This window comes from Solea solea, chromosome 13, assembly GCF_958295425.1.
Source record: "Solea solea chromosome 13, fSolSol10.1, whole genome shotgun sequence".
Taxonomy (NCBI): Eukaryota; Metazoa; Chordata; class Actinopteri; order Pleuronectiformes; family Soleidae; genus Solea; species Solea solea.
This window is the reverse complement of record NC_081146.1, coordinates 17,617,896-17,632,556: the sequence shown is the minus strand read 5'-3', so window position 1 is coordinate 17,632,556 and position 14,661 is coordinate 17,617,896. Positions and strand designations below refer to the sequence as shown.

General features: G+C 41.6%; 1 protein-coding gene across 1 annotated transcript; it reads left to right on the top strand.

The window, feature by feature from the left end:
* Positions 1 to 1,365: 1,365 nt before the first annotated feature.
* On the top strand, positions 1,366 to 6,544 carry tent5aa (terminal nucleotidyltransferase 5Aa). The gene is made up of 2 exons (XM_058648442.1): positions 1,366 to 2,613; positions 3,046 to 6,544. The coding sequence occupies exons 1-2, from the start codon at positions 2,188 to 2,190 to the stop codon at positions 3,823 to 3,825; spliced, it is 1,206 nt and encodes a 401-aa protein (XP_058504425.1). The 5' UTR covers positions 1,366 to 2,187; the 3' UTR covers positions 3,826 to 6,544.
* The last annotated feature ends 8,117 nt before the right edge of the window (positions 6,545 to 14,661 follow it).

Here is a 14,661-nt window from a genome sequence, read left to right as displayed (position 1 = left end):
GTGGAATCAAAGTTCCAACGCCTCACTTCATCAGCGGTGGCCGATAATCAGTGCGCAATGTGAGAGAAGGTAAATCCGACAGTGGAAATATGGTGGAGCTTCTGTGAGCTGGAAATCAGCTGGAACATTTTATCTCTTCCAGAAAACAAGTGCATATTCTTTACTTCCATTGCCATTTTTGCTGGTATGTGATCCTCCCTTCGTTCTCTTGTCTACACCTGACACGTCCACTGATGACGTGACCAAAATGTGGTTTGATAACCAGAACTTTGTGCCGGTGTGGTAGGGCTTAAAACAGGCCAACATGTTGCTATTCAAAGTACAAGAAATAGTACTAGAAGTATTTATTTTTATTTTTATTTTTTTATTCTATAATCTGAAATAGTTATATGATTACTTTCTAATCAGGGCCACACAGCGCACACGAGAGGGTTGCTGGTTCTTTCTATGTGGAGTTTGCATGTTCTCCCTGTGTGTGCGTGGGTTTTCTCTGGGTTCTCTGGTTTCCTCTCACGTGTCCAAAAACATGCAGAGCTTAAGTGGACACTCTAAATTGACCAAAGGTTGTTGGTCCTACGATGAACAATCCAGTATAGCCCGTATTTTGCCCTATGCCAGCTGCACCAACAGCCTTGCGACCCTCATGTGGAGAATAAAGAGGTAGACAATGAACTTTCATCCATCCACCACAAAGAACAAAGAAATGTCGAACCTCAGCTATTGGAATATTGATGTAAAATTGTTGTCGTTATTGTAAATGTCAGAAAAAGTGACTGTGTCTCGTCCCCCCACAGAGGGATTGAGACACAGTCACTGCAATTAAAGAGTAAATGGGATAATGAGGGTTTACAGATCTGGGTGGCTGTAGTGACGCAGGGACTTTACGCTGCTCGTTGATGTGTCTAACAGGCTTATGAGATTACGGAGAAGATATTTCCCGTTTGTTTTAAGCAGCAAAAGTCTCCACTGCTCCTACGTGACTGAGCTGGTACAGGTGTAATCTACAGTATTTGTTTTGTTTGATGGTGCTTTCATGTGGCACTTTTTAAGATGAATTCATTTCCAGAACCTGAACCGGCCCACAGAGGGCGACATACCACAACCAGGAGGAAGCTCATTACAGCCTCAGAGATTGGAAAATACTTCAGTTCTTCCTAAATGTTACTTTTGGATTATAGAGGGTTAATCCAAACTACAGGAAATATCTTGTGCTGCGTAAATTTGGGCGCAACTATCATGAGCAGGGTTTTTGTCATGTACTACTGTTGTTGGACATGCATTTGCATACAAATCAGTGTCATATCACGCTAAAATCAAGGAGATGGTGGATAAAGTCGAGTCTTGAGTCTGCAGACAGTGGGTGCGTGAGGGGGGAGCGGGATGAAGCACAGCTGACACTTCTAGCAGAAGGCTGCAGGTCAGGTGGGCAGGTGACCTCCTCACTAACTCCCTCACGAGTGAGACGAACTGAACAGAGTCAGAGGGAGACAGAGGGAGTTGGACTTCCTGAGCGCATACGCGTTATTTGTTGTGGCAGCTGCTGTGAGGAGAAATCAAAAATACGCGTATAGCTCCACAGGATTCCTCTGAGAAGGAAGAAGAAGGTCGATCGTCAGAGAGAGAGAGAGACAGAGAGAGAGAGAGGGAGAGGGAGGGAGGATTGTACCAAAAGGAGCTGCGTATTCATGCAAATTCATCAAATCGTAGGCGTGCCTTTTGGCGATGGAGTCACGGGCGGAAAAGCAAACCCCCTCGTGGATGCCTCGCTCCCCTCACAGACTGTGATGCGCAGCGCTCGGACGCACTGACAGCTGCACCGGAGCAATCGTTTGAAAAGCTCAGAGACAGAGAAGAGAAAGTTCGGACTCGTCTCTCTCCACGCGTGTTCTGATAAAGCTGCACTTCGTCTTCAACTCAAACCCTCAGCGCGACATCTGCGCCACTGGATCTCCACCACAGGCTTCGCCACTAACTGCGCTGCTTATTTAATATTTGTTTTGTTTTGTTTTAATCATATATTTATATTTGACCATCTTTTCATACGTATTTCAAATTCTTCAAACACTGACGCGGATGAAGTTACAGTCGCTCTACTTTACACAATCTGTGCGTAAAGGCGCCGCCGCTGTTTTGTTCCTTTTTTTCAGAATTTGATTTTAATTTGTGGAATTTTTTTTCATCAACGCCATGTCCGAGGACGACAGCAGCTCCAACACCAGCTCCATGTCTGACACAGAGGGGAGCACCGTCAGCGTCCTCAACTGGGAGCAAGTGCAGCGGCTGGACGCCATCCTAACCGAGACCATACCGATCCACGGCCGCGGGAACTTTCCCACTCTGGAGATGCAGCCGCGGCAGATCGTCAAGGTGGTGCGCAGTCGAATGGAGCAGAAACAGATCCACGTCCGGGACGTGCGGTTAAACGGCTCCGCGGCCAGTCACATACTGCACGGGGACAGCGGACTGGGTTATAAGGACCTCGACCTCATATTTTGCGCAGACATGAAAGGAGAAAGTGAATTCCAGACTGTGAAGGACATAGTTTTGGACTGTCTCCTGGACTTTTTACCCGACTGTGTGAATAAGGAGAAAATAACACCGTTAACGTTAAAGGTACATGTATCCTTCACTCTGCTTCACTTGTTTACTTTTCTACTTGTGATAAGATTTAACTGCATTTGTGTCAATTCGGCTTAGCGGCCATTACGCGCAGCTTAATGTGCAATTAGATCAGTTTACTGATAGTACAATATTAGTTTTCTGTAGTTAAGAGGATTGAATTAATCCAATTTGGAAAGGATTCTGAGCTCAGCCATATGCATCCTATATCCAAGTACATTCTATAGTCAGTGACATGAATATCACAGTATTATCACAGAGATGTGTAGATATTACTTATGTGCCAAATGTGTCAATAGCTCCTATGTGCATAATACTCTGTGGCTCTGAAAAGTATTATTGTATCCCGTTCAAGCTGTCAACTAAATGTTTATTCTTTCTTCCCCCCTCTGCTTCATATCCTCACACACACACACACACACACAGGAAGCCTATGTGCAGAAGATGGTGAAGGTGTGTAATGACTCCGACAGATGGAGTCTCATCTCCCTCTCCAACAACCGGGGGAAGAACGTCGAGCTGAAGTTTGTGGACTCTCTTCGGCGGCAGTTTGAGTTCAGTGTGGACTCCTTTCAGATCAAGCTGGACTCCCTGCTGCTCTTCTACGAATGCTCAGAGAACCCCATGTCCGAGACTTTCCACCCCACCATCATGGGCGAGAGTGTATACGGGGACTTCAGCGAGGCCCTGGACCACCTACGTCACAAGGTCATCTGCACCCGCAACCCGGAAGAGATCCGAGGTGGGGGTCTGCTGAAGTACTGTCATCTGCTGGTGAGGGGATTCCGGGCTGCTTCCGAGACCGAGATGAAATCCCTGCAGCGCTACATGTGCTCACGGTTCTTCATTGACTTCTCTGACATTGGCGAGCAGCAGCGTAAGCTGGAGTCATACCTTCAAAACCACTTTGTGGGCCTGGAGGACCGCAAGTACGACTACCTGATGACCCTCCACGGGGTGGTCAACGAGAGTACAGTGTGTCTCATGGGGCACGAGAGGCGGCAGACCTTAGGGCTGATCGCCATGCTGGCAGTGCGAGTGCTTGCCGAGCAGAACGTCATTCCCAACGTGGCTAACGTCACGTGTTACTATCAACCTGCTCCCTATGTGGCAGATGGCAACTTTAGTAACTACTACATTGCGCAGGTACAGCCAGTGTTTGCTTGCCAGCAGGCTGCGTACTCCACCTGGCTGCCCTGTAACTGAGACAGCCCTAAGGGAAGGAGGAGGAGGAGGGAGAGAGTGTGATTTGTTTGAACAGGATAAAGCAGCATAGTTGCCACCCCAAACCTGCCCAGTGTTTGTCAGCTGAAAGGAAAAAAAAAAAAAAAAAAAACCCAAAGGAGTCTTCTTTTTATGTTGTTTTGCATCAAAGCTTGTGATTTTGTTCATACATTCAGTATGTATGCTAAATATATTACAGCTGGCTTTTAACCCAAATACGTATTCCAGTGTGAATGTTTCACATTTCCTGAAACACCAGTGGCGCCTGACTCCTGCGCAGGCTGGATAGGTTTGGAAAAATACTTATTTGGTGTAGCTCGGGGGCTGATGGCTAAATGCAAATATGTGACGGGCTTTTGAACGCAAGCAGCAGAACTGTCATCGAGACCGATCCAATCTGCCAAGAACTCATTAGCCAGCATGTCCTGTGAGCAGGGCAAACGCCCACATCAGTGTCCTGAAGTTGACAGCTACTACAGCCCAACTTTCAGGAGTGTGTTTCTCACTTACACACACACTTACACACACCCACACTCTGGGTGCAATCGTAGGTGCGTGCAGGGCTCCCGCACGCACCCTACACTGCTTTACTTCAGATGAACTAAGGTGACGTGCTGCTAAAATCGTTTGGATCACAGGCTGACAGCACCAGCGCCTTACAGTTGAACATAACTATGGTTTACAGACCAAAGATTATTATTTTTTTGATCGTTTCTAACAGTAAAAACCCAATTTTGATGCAGAGAAAATAAACAAAAAATATGAATATACTTTATGTCTATTTGTATATGTGAACATACGTGTGTTAATAAGTGCCTATTGCCTCTCAGGGGGCAAAGAAAATGAGCAGGCCATACGACTTTTTGCAAATCTGCCCCAGTCTCAAGACATCAGCAGCCCAGAGGTTTGTGAATGTATACGTGAAATCAAGTGCAGTCAGTGTTTGCATTTGGATGCATATTAGCACCAGGAGTCAGTGTTGTCTTTCAAGTAAAGTAGCAGTCAAAAGTGCAAGTGATTGTTTGTTTTCTTTCAATTCCAAGATTCAAATAGCTCATATGGATGTGAGGAAACTCCCGATTTTGACGCTCAAATGATCCAAATTAACACTGGCATCATTTACAAATCATCAGCAACTAAGAAAACGCTCAATCAAGCTCATACATTTTCCTGATTTTGTACAGTGGTGCTTCTCTTCTTCTTCTTGTCAGAGAAAAAAAAAAAAAAAAAACTTCACATGACGGAAGATAAGAGGAAAAGACCGCATTCAGAGTCTGACAGAGAGCTGCTGTGTGTGTTCCTGTGCTTCCTCCTGGTTGAAGTATATTTGCAGAGACACCGCAGATGACGATGAGACACTATTTGCTGTAGCACCCTGGCAGGGAATTCCTCGGCTGCTGCTGAAGAGCTTAAACTTAGCCGAAGTTTGATCTGTAGACACTCTGTTCAGGGTTCAGAAACTGTTGTGCCAAAACTTTTTGGTGGCCCCACTGATAGCCCTAAAGTTTGATGAGCCATTTGTTGATGCACTGCAGACAAAGGTGATGTCTTTAAAGAAGACGAGGAGATAGAGTAGGGGAGAGAGAGAGAGAGAGAGAGAGAGAGAAAAGGAGAGGGAAAGGGAAATGTGGCAGGAGGCAGAGTGAGTCAGTCTGGAGAGATGGGTGCAGCTGGTGATGGGGTTTATCACTTTAGGGCTACAATGCTGTACTGTACAAACTGTCTCTGTTTCAGTCGCACTGCAAGTCAATGCACGGTGCTGCAGCTCACCCCCCTTTTTTTCAGGGAACACCAAAACATCCTGTCATCAGCATTTGCTCTGTTTCCATCGTCCGAATATTGTTTGAAATGAAAGGAAAAAAAAAAAGAAAAGAGAGTGAAAAGTTCACACCAGCTTCACAACTTATTTTTTTCCTTTGTGATGTCGCTTTAATGATGTCTAATAGTAATAATAATGATTATAATGTATGCTTCAATCCACACCAATTTTAAAGAACTGTGTGTGTATATATATATACTGTATATATTTAATGACATGCCATAGCTTTGCAAACTATACCGCGCCTTCCTTAATGGCAAAACATAAAATAAAATAAAATGGTGATTTCAAGCATAAAGACGAAGGTTAGACTCTACGTCCAGCATCAATGCATCTCAGCATCATGAAAAGGAAAGGAAAAAAAAAAAAATGCATTTCCTGTGTCTCACATAACATCTGCACTGTCCAGTTGTTTCCTTCTACCAGTGACTGTCCACGTCGATGGTATCCTTTGGATTGTGCAGGCAAATGTATTGTCTTTTGATACTCTGTGAAGTCTATAACACCTGACTAGCTAGTTAGCTCCAGTCTGCCTGTCAGTTAGGGATTGTGCCTCTCACTTAGAGATTGTGGGTAATATGCTTTGTCTTGTGTGTGTGTGTGTGTGTGAGTCGTCTCAAATATCTTTTTTTCCTGCTCTCGCGCAGTCTTTTACAAACGACACTTTGGAAAAAGAAAGAAAAAAGATCCTTGTCTTGTATGTATATTTTTTAATGATTGTTATTTTTATAAATGTAACAGACACTGCAGATTTGGCAGTGCTTTTGAATCTGTGACTGGGCTTCGACGGATATGTTCTCAATAGCCTTTTTTGCTATGTCATGTGTCCAATGGGTCAAAAGGTTAATGATGTTTTCATCAATAAAATATCTGAAAACCCGATTTGCGATGTCGCTCTTTCATTCAAGTGAATCTATATCATGTTTACTGCACCACTTTGGGAACCTGCTCATTTGTTGTCTTTCATTCACGCACGTGAGGGTCGCGTGGTCGTTTTCTTTCTTTTTCTTTTTCTTTATTGTTCACAGGAGTATCTCTTTGCACTGAAACGAGTTGCATTCACGTGGATTCCCCGCTCCATTCAAAGAAAATCCCAGCTATGGCCTGCTGGGCCCTACAGGCTGAGCCAGAAACCTGTTCACAAAGAAAGAGCTGCTGATAAATATGGGTGGAGAATTGCATCCACCAAAACAAAATAATATCTTAAAAATAAGTCTCTCTCATACTAGAACCATGTCTCACCCCTCCTCACACACACACACACACACATGGATAATCAGCCTGCAGAGCCACAACAGAGCTGACTGCCACACAGGTCACATGACAGACTTGTCCTAGATACAGAGGGATATACAGAAGAAAACACGGAGTGAGTAAGAGATTCACTCAACGACACAGTTCTATATATGGCAAACACGATAAGGGCTTTATCGCTCTCACTTAAGCCCATTTACAGCTCATTAATCTGAGCCATTAAGGGAATGATTAATCGCTTGGGGCTTAACAGTAATGCACATACAGACATTTAAGAGACATTTGTTGTTTTGCGTTAGCATCGCCGCATATTTAATAATATCTTATTGGCCTTTTTTTTAATATATAATTCATCCTGTTATCAAACTGTCTAAACATAAAGGATAGGTTGGCCCTCTTTTGAGTCTGCTTTAAAATAATACAAACAGAATTTCACACTTTGGAGGAGAGCCACTTGATTTCATTAATTCAGCTCTCCACCCTTGGGCTCCTCTTAAAAGGGACTTTTCCGTCCACTGTTGCCAAACCTTGCTGGAAAAAGTTGGAAACTTTCTCTTTCATATTGTTAGGTCCCAACCTCACTCTGTGAAGCGCCTTAAGATAGTGTATGTTGTGATTTTCAATTCAATTCAATTTTTTGGCACTATAAATTGAGCGGAACCAAATTGAATTAAGAGCTGACCTTCAGAGTGTGTCTCTGCACGGGAGCAGAACAGTGGCTTTGATCCATGACGCACACTGAAATCACTTATGGAACAGATTCATTTGTGGCTCATATATGAACCGGGGGAGCGGTTGGGGGGGGGGCGGGGGGGGGAACAGCTGCTGCAACCAGGAATGCTTTGAGAAGAGTCTAACCCGTCAAATCTAAACATCGTTAGTTCAGCACAGCTCTGACGCTCCATGTGGAGACAAACCGAGCGCTTACCAACTGAAGCGGTGATTCAGGAGCAGGTTGTCAAGTCCCATTCTACACTGGTAGTGTTAAACAAATATATGTATCATTTTATTATTTATATTATGTATATGGTTCTCCAGTTTCATGCCAAAGTCCAAAAACATGCAGATTTGGGGATTAGGGACATTGGACACTCTAAATTGACCATAGGTGTGAGGTTGGTTGTCTCTATACGTGTCTCTGTGATGGACTGGTGATCTGTCCAGGGTGTGACCCCGCCTATCGCCCTATGTCAGCTGAGATTGGCACAGCGCCTCCTGTGGAGGATAAAGTGGTAGAAAATGGATGGATGGATTGTCTTTTGTGCACTCTTAAGGAAGTCATCTGTACTTATCTGACACAAAAATTAGTTCAACAGTTGTACTAATCAGTATTTTTTAATTACCTATACAGATTAACTATCTATTTATCTTTAAGGCTGTTACTCAAAATAAGAACCCATGGGATTATTATCACCTGGTGCACAGCAATTTAGCTTCGTGCTTTTAACTAATTTTGTCATATTGCTTTTATTTATCCTTTCCTATTTATCCTGCTGCAGAGAAAAAATAGTTTTCAAAACGGACTCAGATGAGTAAAGTCATAGAGCCAGATATTCCCTCCACATAGAGACTAAAAAAAAAAACAACAAATATAGACTGTGGCCACAAACATCCCTCCACGAGAATGCTAATATTTCAAATTATAGCATGGGGCCAACATGTTTATTTCAGTGTAATGTTTGTGTGTTAAGTATACACAGAAAAACTGGCTTTGAATTCCTTGTACATGCACTCACGCTAGCTGATTCTGATTCTGATAATATGTGAGTCAGTGTTGTGTTTATAGTTTGTTGCACTGACCCTGCTGAGTCTAAATACCAGACGTGGTGCCTGTCTCTCTCTCTCTCTCTGTCTCTCTCTCTCTCTTTAGTGATCCATCTAGAGCCATGATAGAGTATTTAGTACAACAGTCATCAGAGCCACACCTTTGCATTATTGTCGGTGAATGGCAGGCTGCTTCTCTCACACTTAATTTCGAGCGTGGCTTTACTTAATCCCTTCTTCTCATTTGAGCTTTGGTTTAAAGAAGTCAGATTGATGTAAGAACAGCGTCAAAGGAGCCTAAATCTCTGCTCCTTAATTTGAGATTCAGCCTCAAATGAAATGGGGCTTTTAATTTGAGGGAGCTTTCGCTTTATAGTTAGAGTATGTTATGAAATATTGTAGAAGAAGGTGAAAGCTGAGGCTGCATGAATTTAGCAGTGAATGTACTCATAATTACCTGTTTACCTTTAAATAAAAGCTGAGATGCTTTGACAGCGATCCATACGTTCCTCATGCCTCCTGCTCGTCTGAGTGCTCAGACGCTCTCTGATGGCTTTTCCACTGCAGGGATTTCTGTCTCTCTTTTTTTCCCTTTCCCCCATTGCTTTAAAGAAATTTTTTCCAGATGAAGGTTTTTATGGAATAAGCAAGAACCATTTGGAGGGTGGCTTGACCAAACTGGCTGCTGGGGTCGGTCCGGTTAAGACACCAATCCCGACTGGTGGGGAAACAGTGACCACAGCTAATGTGCTATTTCAATTAACAACGACGTGTGGCCTAGCCTCTGAAATCTCTGAAATAAGAACATTTTAACATCATCTTTTCTCTTTCTTTTTTTTTTTTTCCACTAATTTTAGGAGTGTGGGATAACACTGAACAGACAGTGAGAGAGCAGAACCCCAGGGCCTGTAAACAAATTCCAGAGGGGTGAGTTTGTAGAAGCAGTAAGGAACCATTCATCATGCAAGTTAACAACTGTGGGGGACTTTCACTCTGTCAGGAGACAAGACGCTTCCAAGAGAGGTGAGAGTCAGCTGCAGGTCACAGTCTAACGTCACAGATTAACATCACTACTACTGTTTTTAATAAAACATCATCATCTAAGAATAGGTGTGGGCCTCTGAACACCCCCCCACACAAGAGGCCTGTAATTGGTTCACTGCTGATCACTGTATCTGGTCTGGTCTGACACCATTTCACAGTTATATTGACCTTATTTAACAATGATAACTATTGAAATCCTTTTGATTCTGTTACTTTAGGGAACATCTGTCTTTCCATTAATCCACTGATGCTTCACAGGCATGAAACTTGGCTGGTGACATACTTAAGGCCCTGGTGTGTTCGGTGCCGACTCAAAAAAAACAAAAACGTTTGGACAATAAATGGGAGACTTTGAACAAAGAAAAGTTTCAGTGTAACAGTTATTGGTGTGAAAAGAAGACAAAGAAGACACCTTCTGACCATACAGTGTCCTTCAGGATGTGAAATTGATAGCAAAACTGTTCCAATAGTTTATGATTGGTGGGTCAAATCACGATATGCATTGTGACAGGTGTCACTCATTCAGTAATCTCAACTCTAGTAACTAAAAAAAACACTATAATAGATATAATAGCCTTTAGAAATTAAAAAGCAGATTTGATTCTCCACTTAAATGCTGTTTGTGTTACCGGTTTGTACTGTTGTGCACTGACAGGACAAGAAAACCAGTTAATGCAGCATTAAAATCAAATAATTGAATTATATACAGTATATTACTTAAATGAAAAAAGGTCAGTATTGTCCTGTTTGAGTGCAAAAGACATTAAGTTAAACAAATACAGTTTAACAAAAACGTACAATTCCCGTGAATTTGATCTTTTCTTAATTGATCAAGTTGAAATAGTGTATTTTGTATTCTGATGAAGAGCTGCACATTTTAATGAATGTCATTCACTTCAAACCTATTAACAATTAGAGCAGAATGATTCATTCCTTTGGGACATTTGAGAAGAAGAATCCTAATTCCAGCTTCATGAGAAAATGTAAAGTCACTTCCTAGGAAAGTACTGTCAGGTAAAATATCAGCTTTCCCATTTGTTGTGGTGACAGCTTGTGACAACTTGATGTTTACTAGAAAATGTGGAGCAAACATGAGCCGAGCTGGGGGAAAAAATCTGTGTCAAAAGGTGTGTCGAACAAAAGGTAATGCAATATAATTGTGCTGCCGTGGAGCGTCACACTGGTTTAGTCTTAACCTGTGGTCAGCCATGTGCTGAGTGAGAACACAAACGAAATCCAACACTGGGAGAGATACACGGACACAGAAGTCACAGCAGCAGATGTCAGAGACTGATGCCTGTTGTTGCTAATGTTTGAGGATTTATGAACTCCAGTAAAAGCAAACCTCAGCTGACAGTATCGCTGAGGAGGAAACACAAAAACTGAGATGAGCGAATGGAGCAGAGTGATTCATGGAACCTTGCTGAGGTTATAGGTTGGGAGGGAGTAATGGAAGTGGAAAAAGATTGGACTAAGTAAAGACAAAGAGACAGTGTGCGTGTGTTCTTTTATATCACATATACACCAAGCTTGTCAGGACCAGTCGTCCTCATGGGAACCAAAACCTGGTCCTAATGAGGCAGAACTTAATCAGTTCCTCAGAACTGATTAAGTTTAGGTCTAAGAAGACCTGAAGTTTAGGTCTAAGAATTGAATTGTGGTTAGATTAAGGTTAGATTTAGATTTAAACTGGTAATAGTTAAGGTTAGGATTAGGCCAGTAGTAATTATGGTTTTAAGCTTAGAGGAAGTCTACAGGAAATGAATTCCAGTCAATGCACTGTCCTCTGAAGCCGTGGAAACCCGTGTGTGTGTGAGAGAGCGAGCATGAGAGAGAGAGAGAGAGAGAGAGAGAGAGAGAGAGAGACAGACAGACAGTGAAGGTGAGGGAGTGCAGGAAGAAGGTGATCCTCTCAGCTCAGAGATTAGTGACATTGAGGTTAGCGGGTTTATCTTATCTAAGTCTCTGGTCCTGCTGAAGAGAGGAGCGTCCTCCTCACTACCACAGCAACTGGGACAGAGACAGTGATAGAGACACACAGACAGACAAAGAGACAGAGAAGACTAGTCAAATCATTTGTAATTGGCCACACATGTGAAATATTATTTTGCACACCTACAGTTTTCACACATTTCACAGTTTTGTAACACAGTCCTATTTGTGACGTCAAATATTTTTGGTAGGTAAACTGTTATGAATATTTTATATGATTAAAGGGTTATATAACGACAACATAAGTGTTCAGAATGAAGGCCTTTTCATATTAAAAATGCCTGATGTAAAAATGCCAATTCCAATACTCTAGTTCTAGTAATGAGGTCTATTCAGAAAGAAAGAATCCAGAGTAATTGTTCATATTTGATAAATATCATTTTGCACAACTACAGCTTTCATATGTACATACTTTTTGCACCAATACTCCACTTGTATGTCTATTTATTTGTATGTTACACGTTTCTACGTTAATGAATAGAATGCTTGTATCACACATATATGTTAGTTATGGAGGTCTACTTACATATATTAACTTGTTTTCACGGTTAAAAACGTCCTAATCGCTGCAAACGAGCCGATCAAAATATCTCCGCACTGACGCTCTCGTCAGATGCGCTGTTTCAGACTAAAATCACACCCCCAGAACGTGGACTGTGTTGTGATTGGCCAGCCAACGAGAGCTTTCCCACTGTCCTGTGATTGGCCAGGTACCTGGAAGTGACATAATAGATAGGCCAGCTCTCAGATACACAGCTCCCCCTCTGGCACAGTGGATGCTTTGCATCTCAGCAGCTACAACAAGAGTAGTTCTTCTTCTTCTGCGGTTGAATGTACGCAACTGGATGTGCCCGGACTAGTGCCCGCCCTAGGAGGCGCTACGGTGGTGAGAGGAGTGGTGAGGATTTTTGATGATGACATCAAATTAAGGAAGTGCCGATCCGCTTCGCAGAGCCCAGGAAAACAATACAACACTATTTTCTCAGCAGTTGCTGAACTGTTTGTTCTGAAACTTTAGGGTTTCATAAACGAGGTAATGACGCAGATACACACACAAACGCAGCGTTAATTGGAGCTTCCGGTCTATGTGGGCTTTAAAGTATGACGACACTGTGATACTCCAAAGTCAGCTTGGTATTTCTCCTTCTTTTGACCGTTTCCCATTCATATGTATATGGACATTTTTGCAGTTTTTCAATAGATCAATAACATGACATAACATGTGTGAGGGTTTTCTCAAAACTGTGGGAGATGTTACAACACCAAGTTTTAACGAAGAGAGAGGGACTCACAAGCCCCTCCCTAATTCCCCCCCTCCCCTCCTCCTTCCACGCACGGACAGGTTGTCATATTTCAAGAACAGTTGTTTTTTTGGTAGTTTAGTATGTCGTCCAAAATGTGACAAAAATGTCATAGGTTAGTATGTTGTCCAAAATGTGAAAAAAGGTCATACTTTAGTATGTCGTCCAAAATGTGACAAAAAAGTCATACTATAGTATGTCGTCCAAAATGTGACAAAAAAGTCATATATTAGTATGTCGTCCAAAATGTGAGAAAAAAGTCATACTTTAGTACTTTGTCCAAAATGTGACAAAAAAGTCATACTATAGTATGTCGTCCAAAATGTGACAAAAAAGTCATAGGTTAGTATGTCGTCCAAAATGTGACAAAAAGGTCATAGGTTAGTATGTCGTCCAAAATGTGACAAAAAAGTCATAGGTTAGTATGTCGTCCAAAATGTGACAAAAAAGTCATAGGTTAGTATGTCGTCCAAAATGTGACAAAAAAGTCATAGGTTAGTATGTCGTCCAAAATGTGACAAAAAGGTCATAGGTTAGTATGTCGTCCAAAATGTGACAAAAAAGTCATAGGTTAGTATGTCGTCCAAAAAGTGACAAAAAAGTCATAGGTTAGTATGTCATCCAAAATGTGACAAAAAGGTCATAGGTTAGTATGTCGTCCAAAATGTGACAAAAAAGTCATAGGTTAGTATGTCGTCCAAAAACAGGCAAAAAAGTCATAGGTTAGTATGTCGTCCAAAATGTGACAAAAAAGTCATACTATAGTATGTCGTTCAAAATGTAACAAAAAAGTCATACTTTAGTATGTCATCCAAAAAGTGACAAAAGAGTCATAGGTTAGTATGTCGTCCAAAATGTGAAAAAAAAGTCATACTTTAGTACTTTGTCAAAAATGTGACAAAAACGTCATACTATAGTATGTCGTCCAAAATGTGACAAAAAAGTCATATGTTAGTATGTCGTCCAAAATGTGAGAAAAAAGTCATACTTTAGTACTTTGTCAAAAATGTGACAAAAACGTCATACTATAGTATATCGTCCAAATTGTGACAAAAAAGTCATAGGTTAGTATGTCGTCCAAAATGTGACAAAAAAGTCATAGGTTTGTATGTCGTCCAAAATGTGACAAAAAAGTCATAGGTTAGTATGTCGTCCAAAATGTGACAAAAAGGTCATAGGTTAGTATGTCGTCCAAAATGTGAAAAAAAAGTCATACTATAGTATGTCGTTCAAAATGTAACAAAAAAGTCATACTTTAGTATGTCATCCAAAAAGTGACAAAAGAGTCATAGGTTAGTATGTCGTCCAAAATGTGACAAAAAGGTCATAGGTTAGTATGTCGTCCAAAATGTGACAAAAAGGTCATAGGTTAGTATGTCGTCCAAAATATGACAAAAAGGTCATAGGTTAGTATGTCGTCCAAAATATGACAAAAAAGTCATAGGTTAGTATGTCGTCCAAAAAGTGACAAAAAAGTCATAGGTTTGTATGTCGTCCAAAATGTGACAAAAAAGTCATAGGTTAGTATGTCGTCCAAAATTTGACAAAAAGGTCATAGGTTAGTATGTCGTCCAAAATGTGAAAAAAAAGTCATACTTTAGTATGTCATCCAAAAAGTGACAAAAGAGTCATAGGTTAGTATGT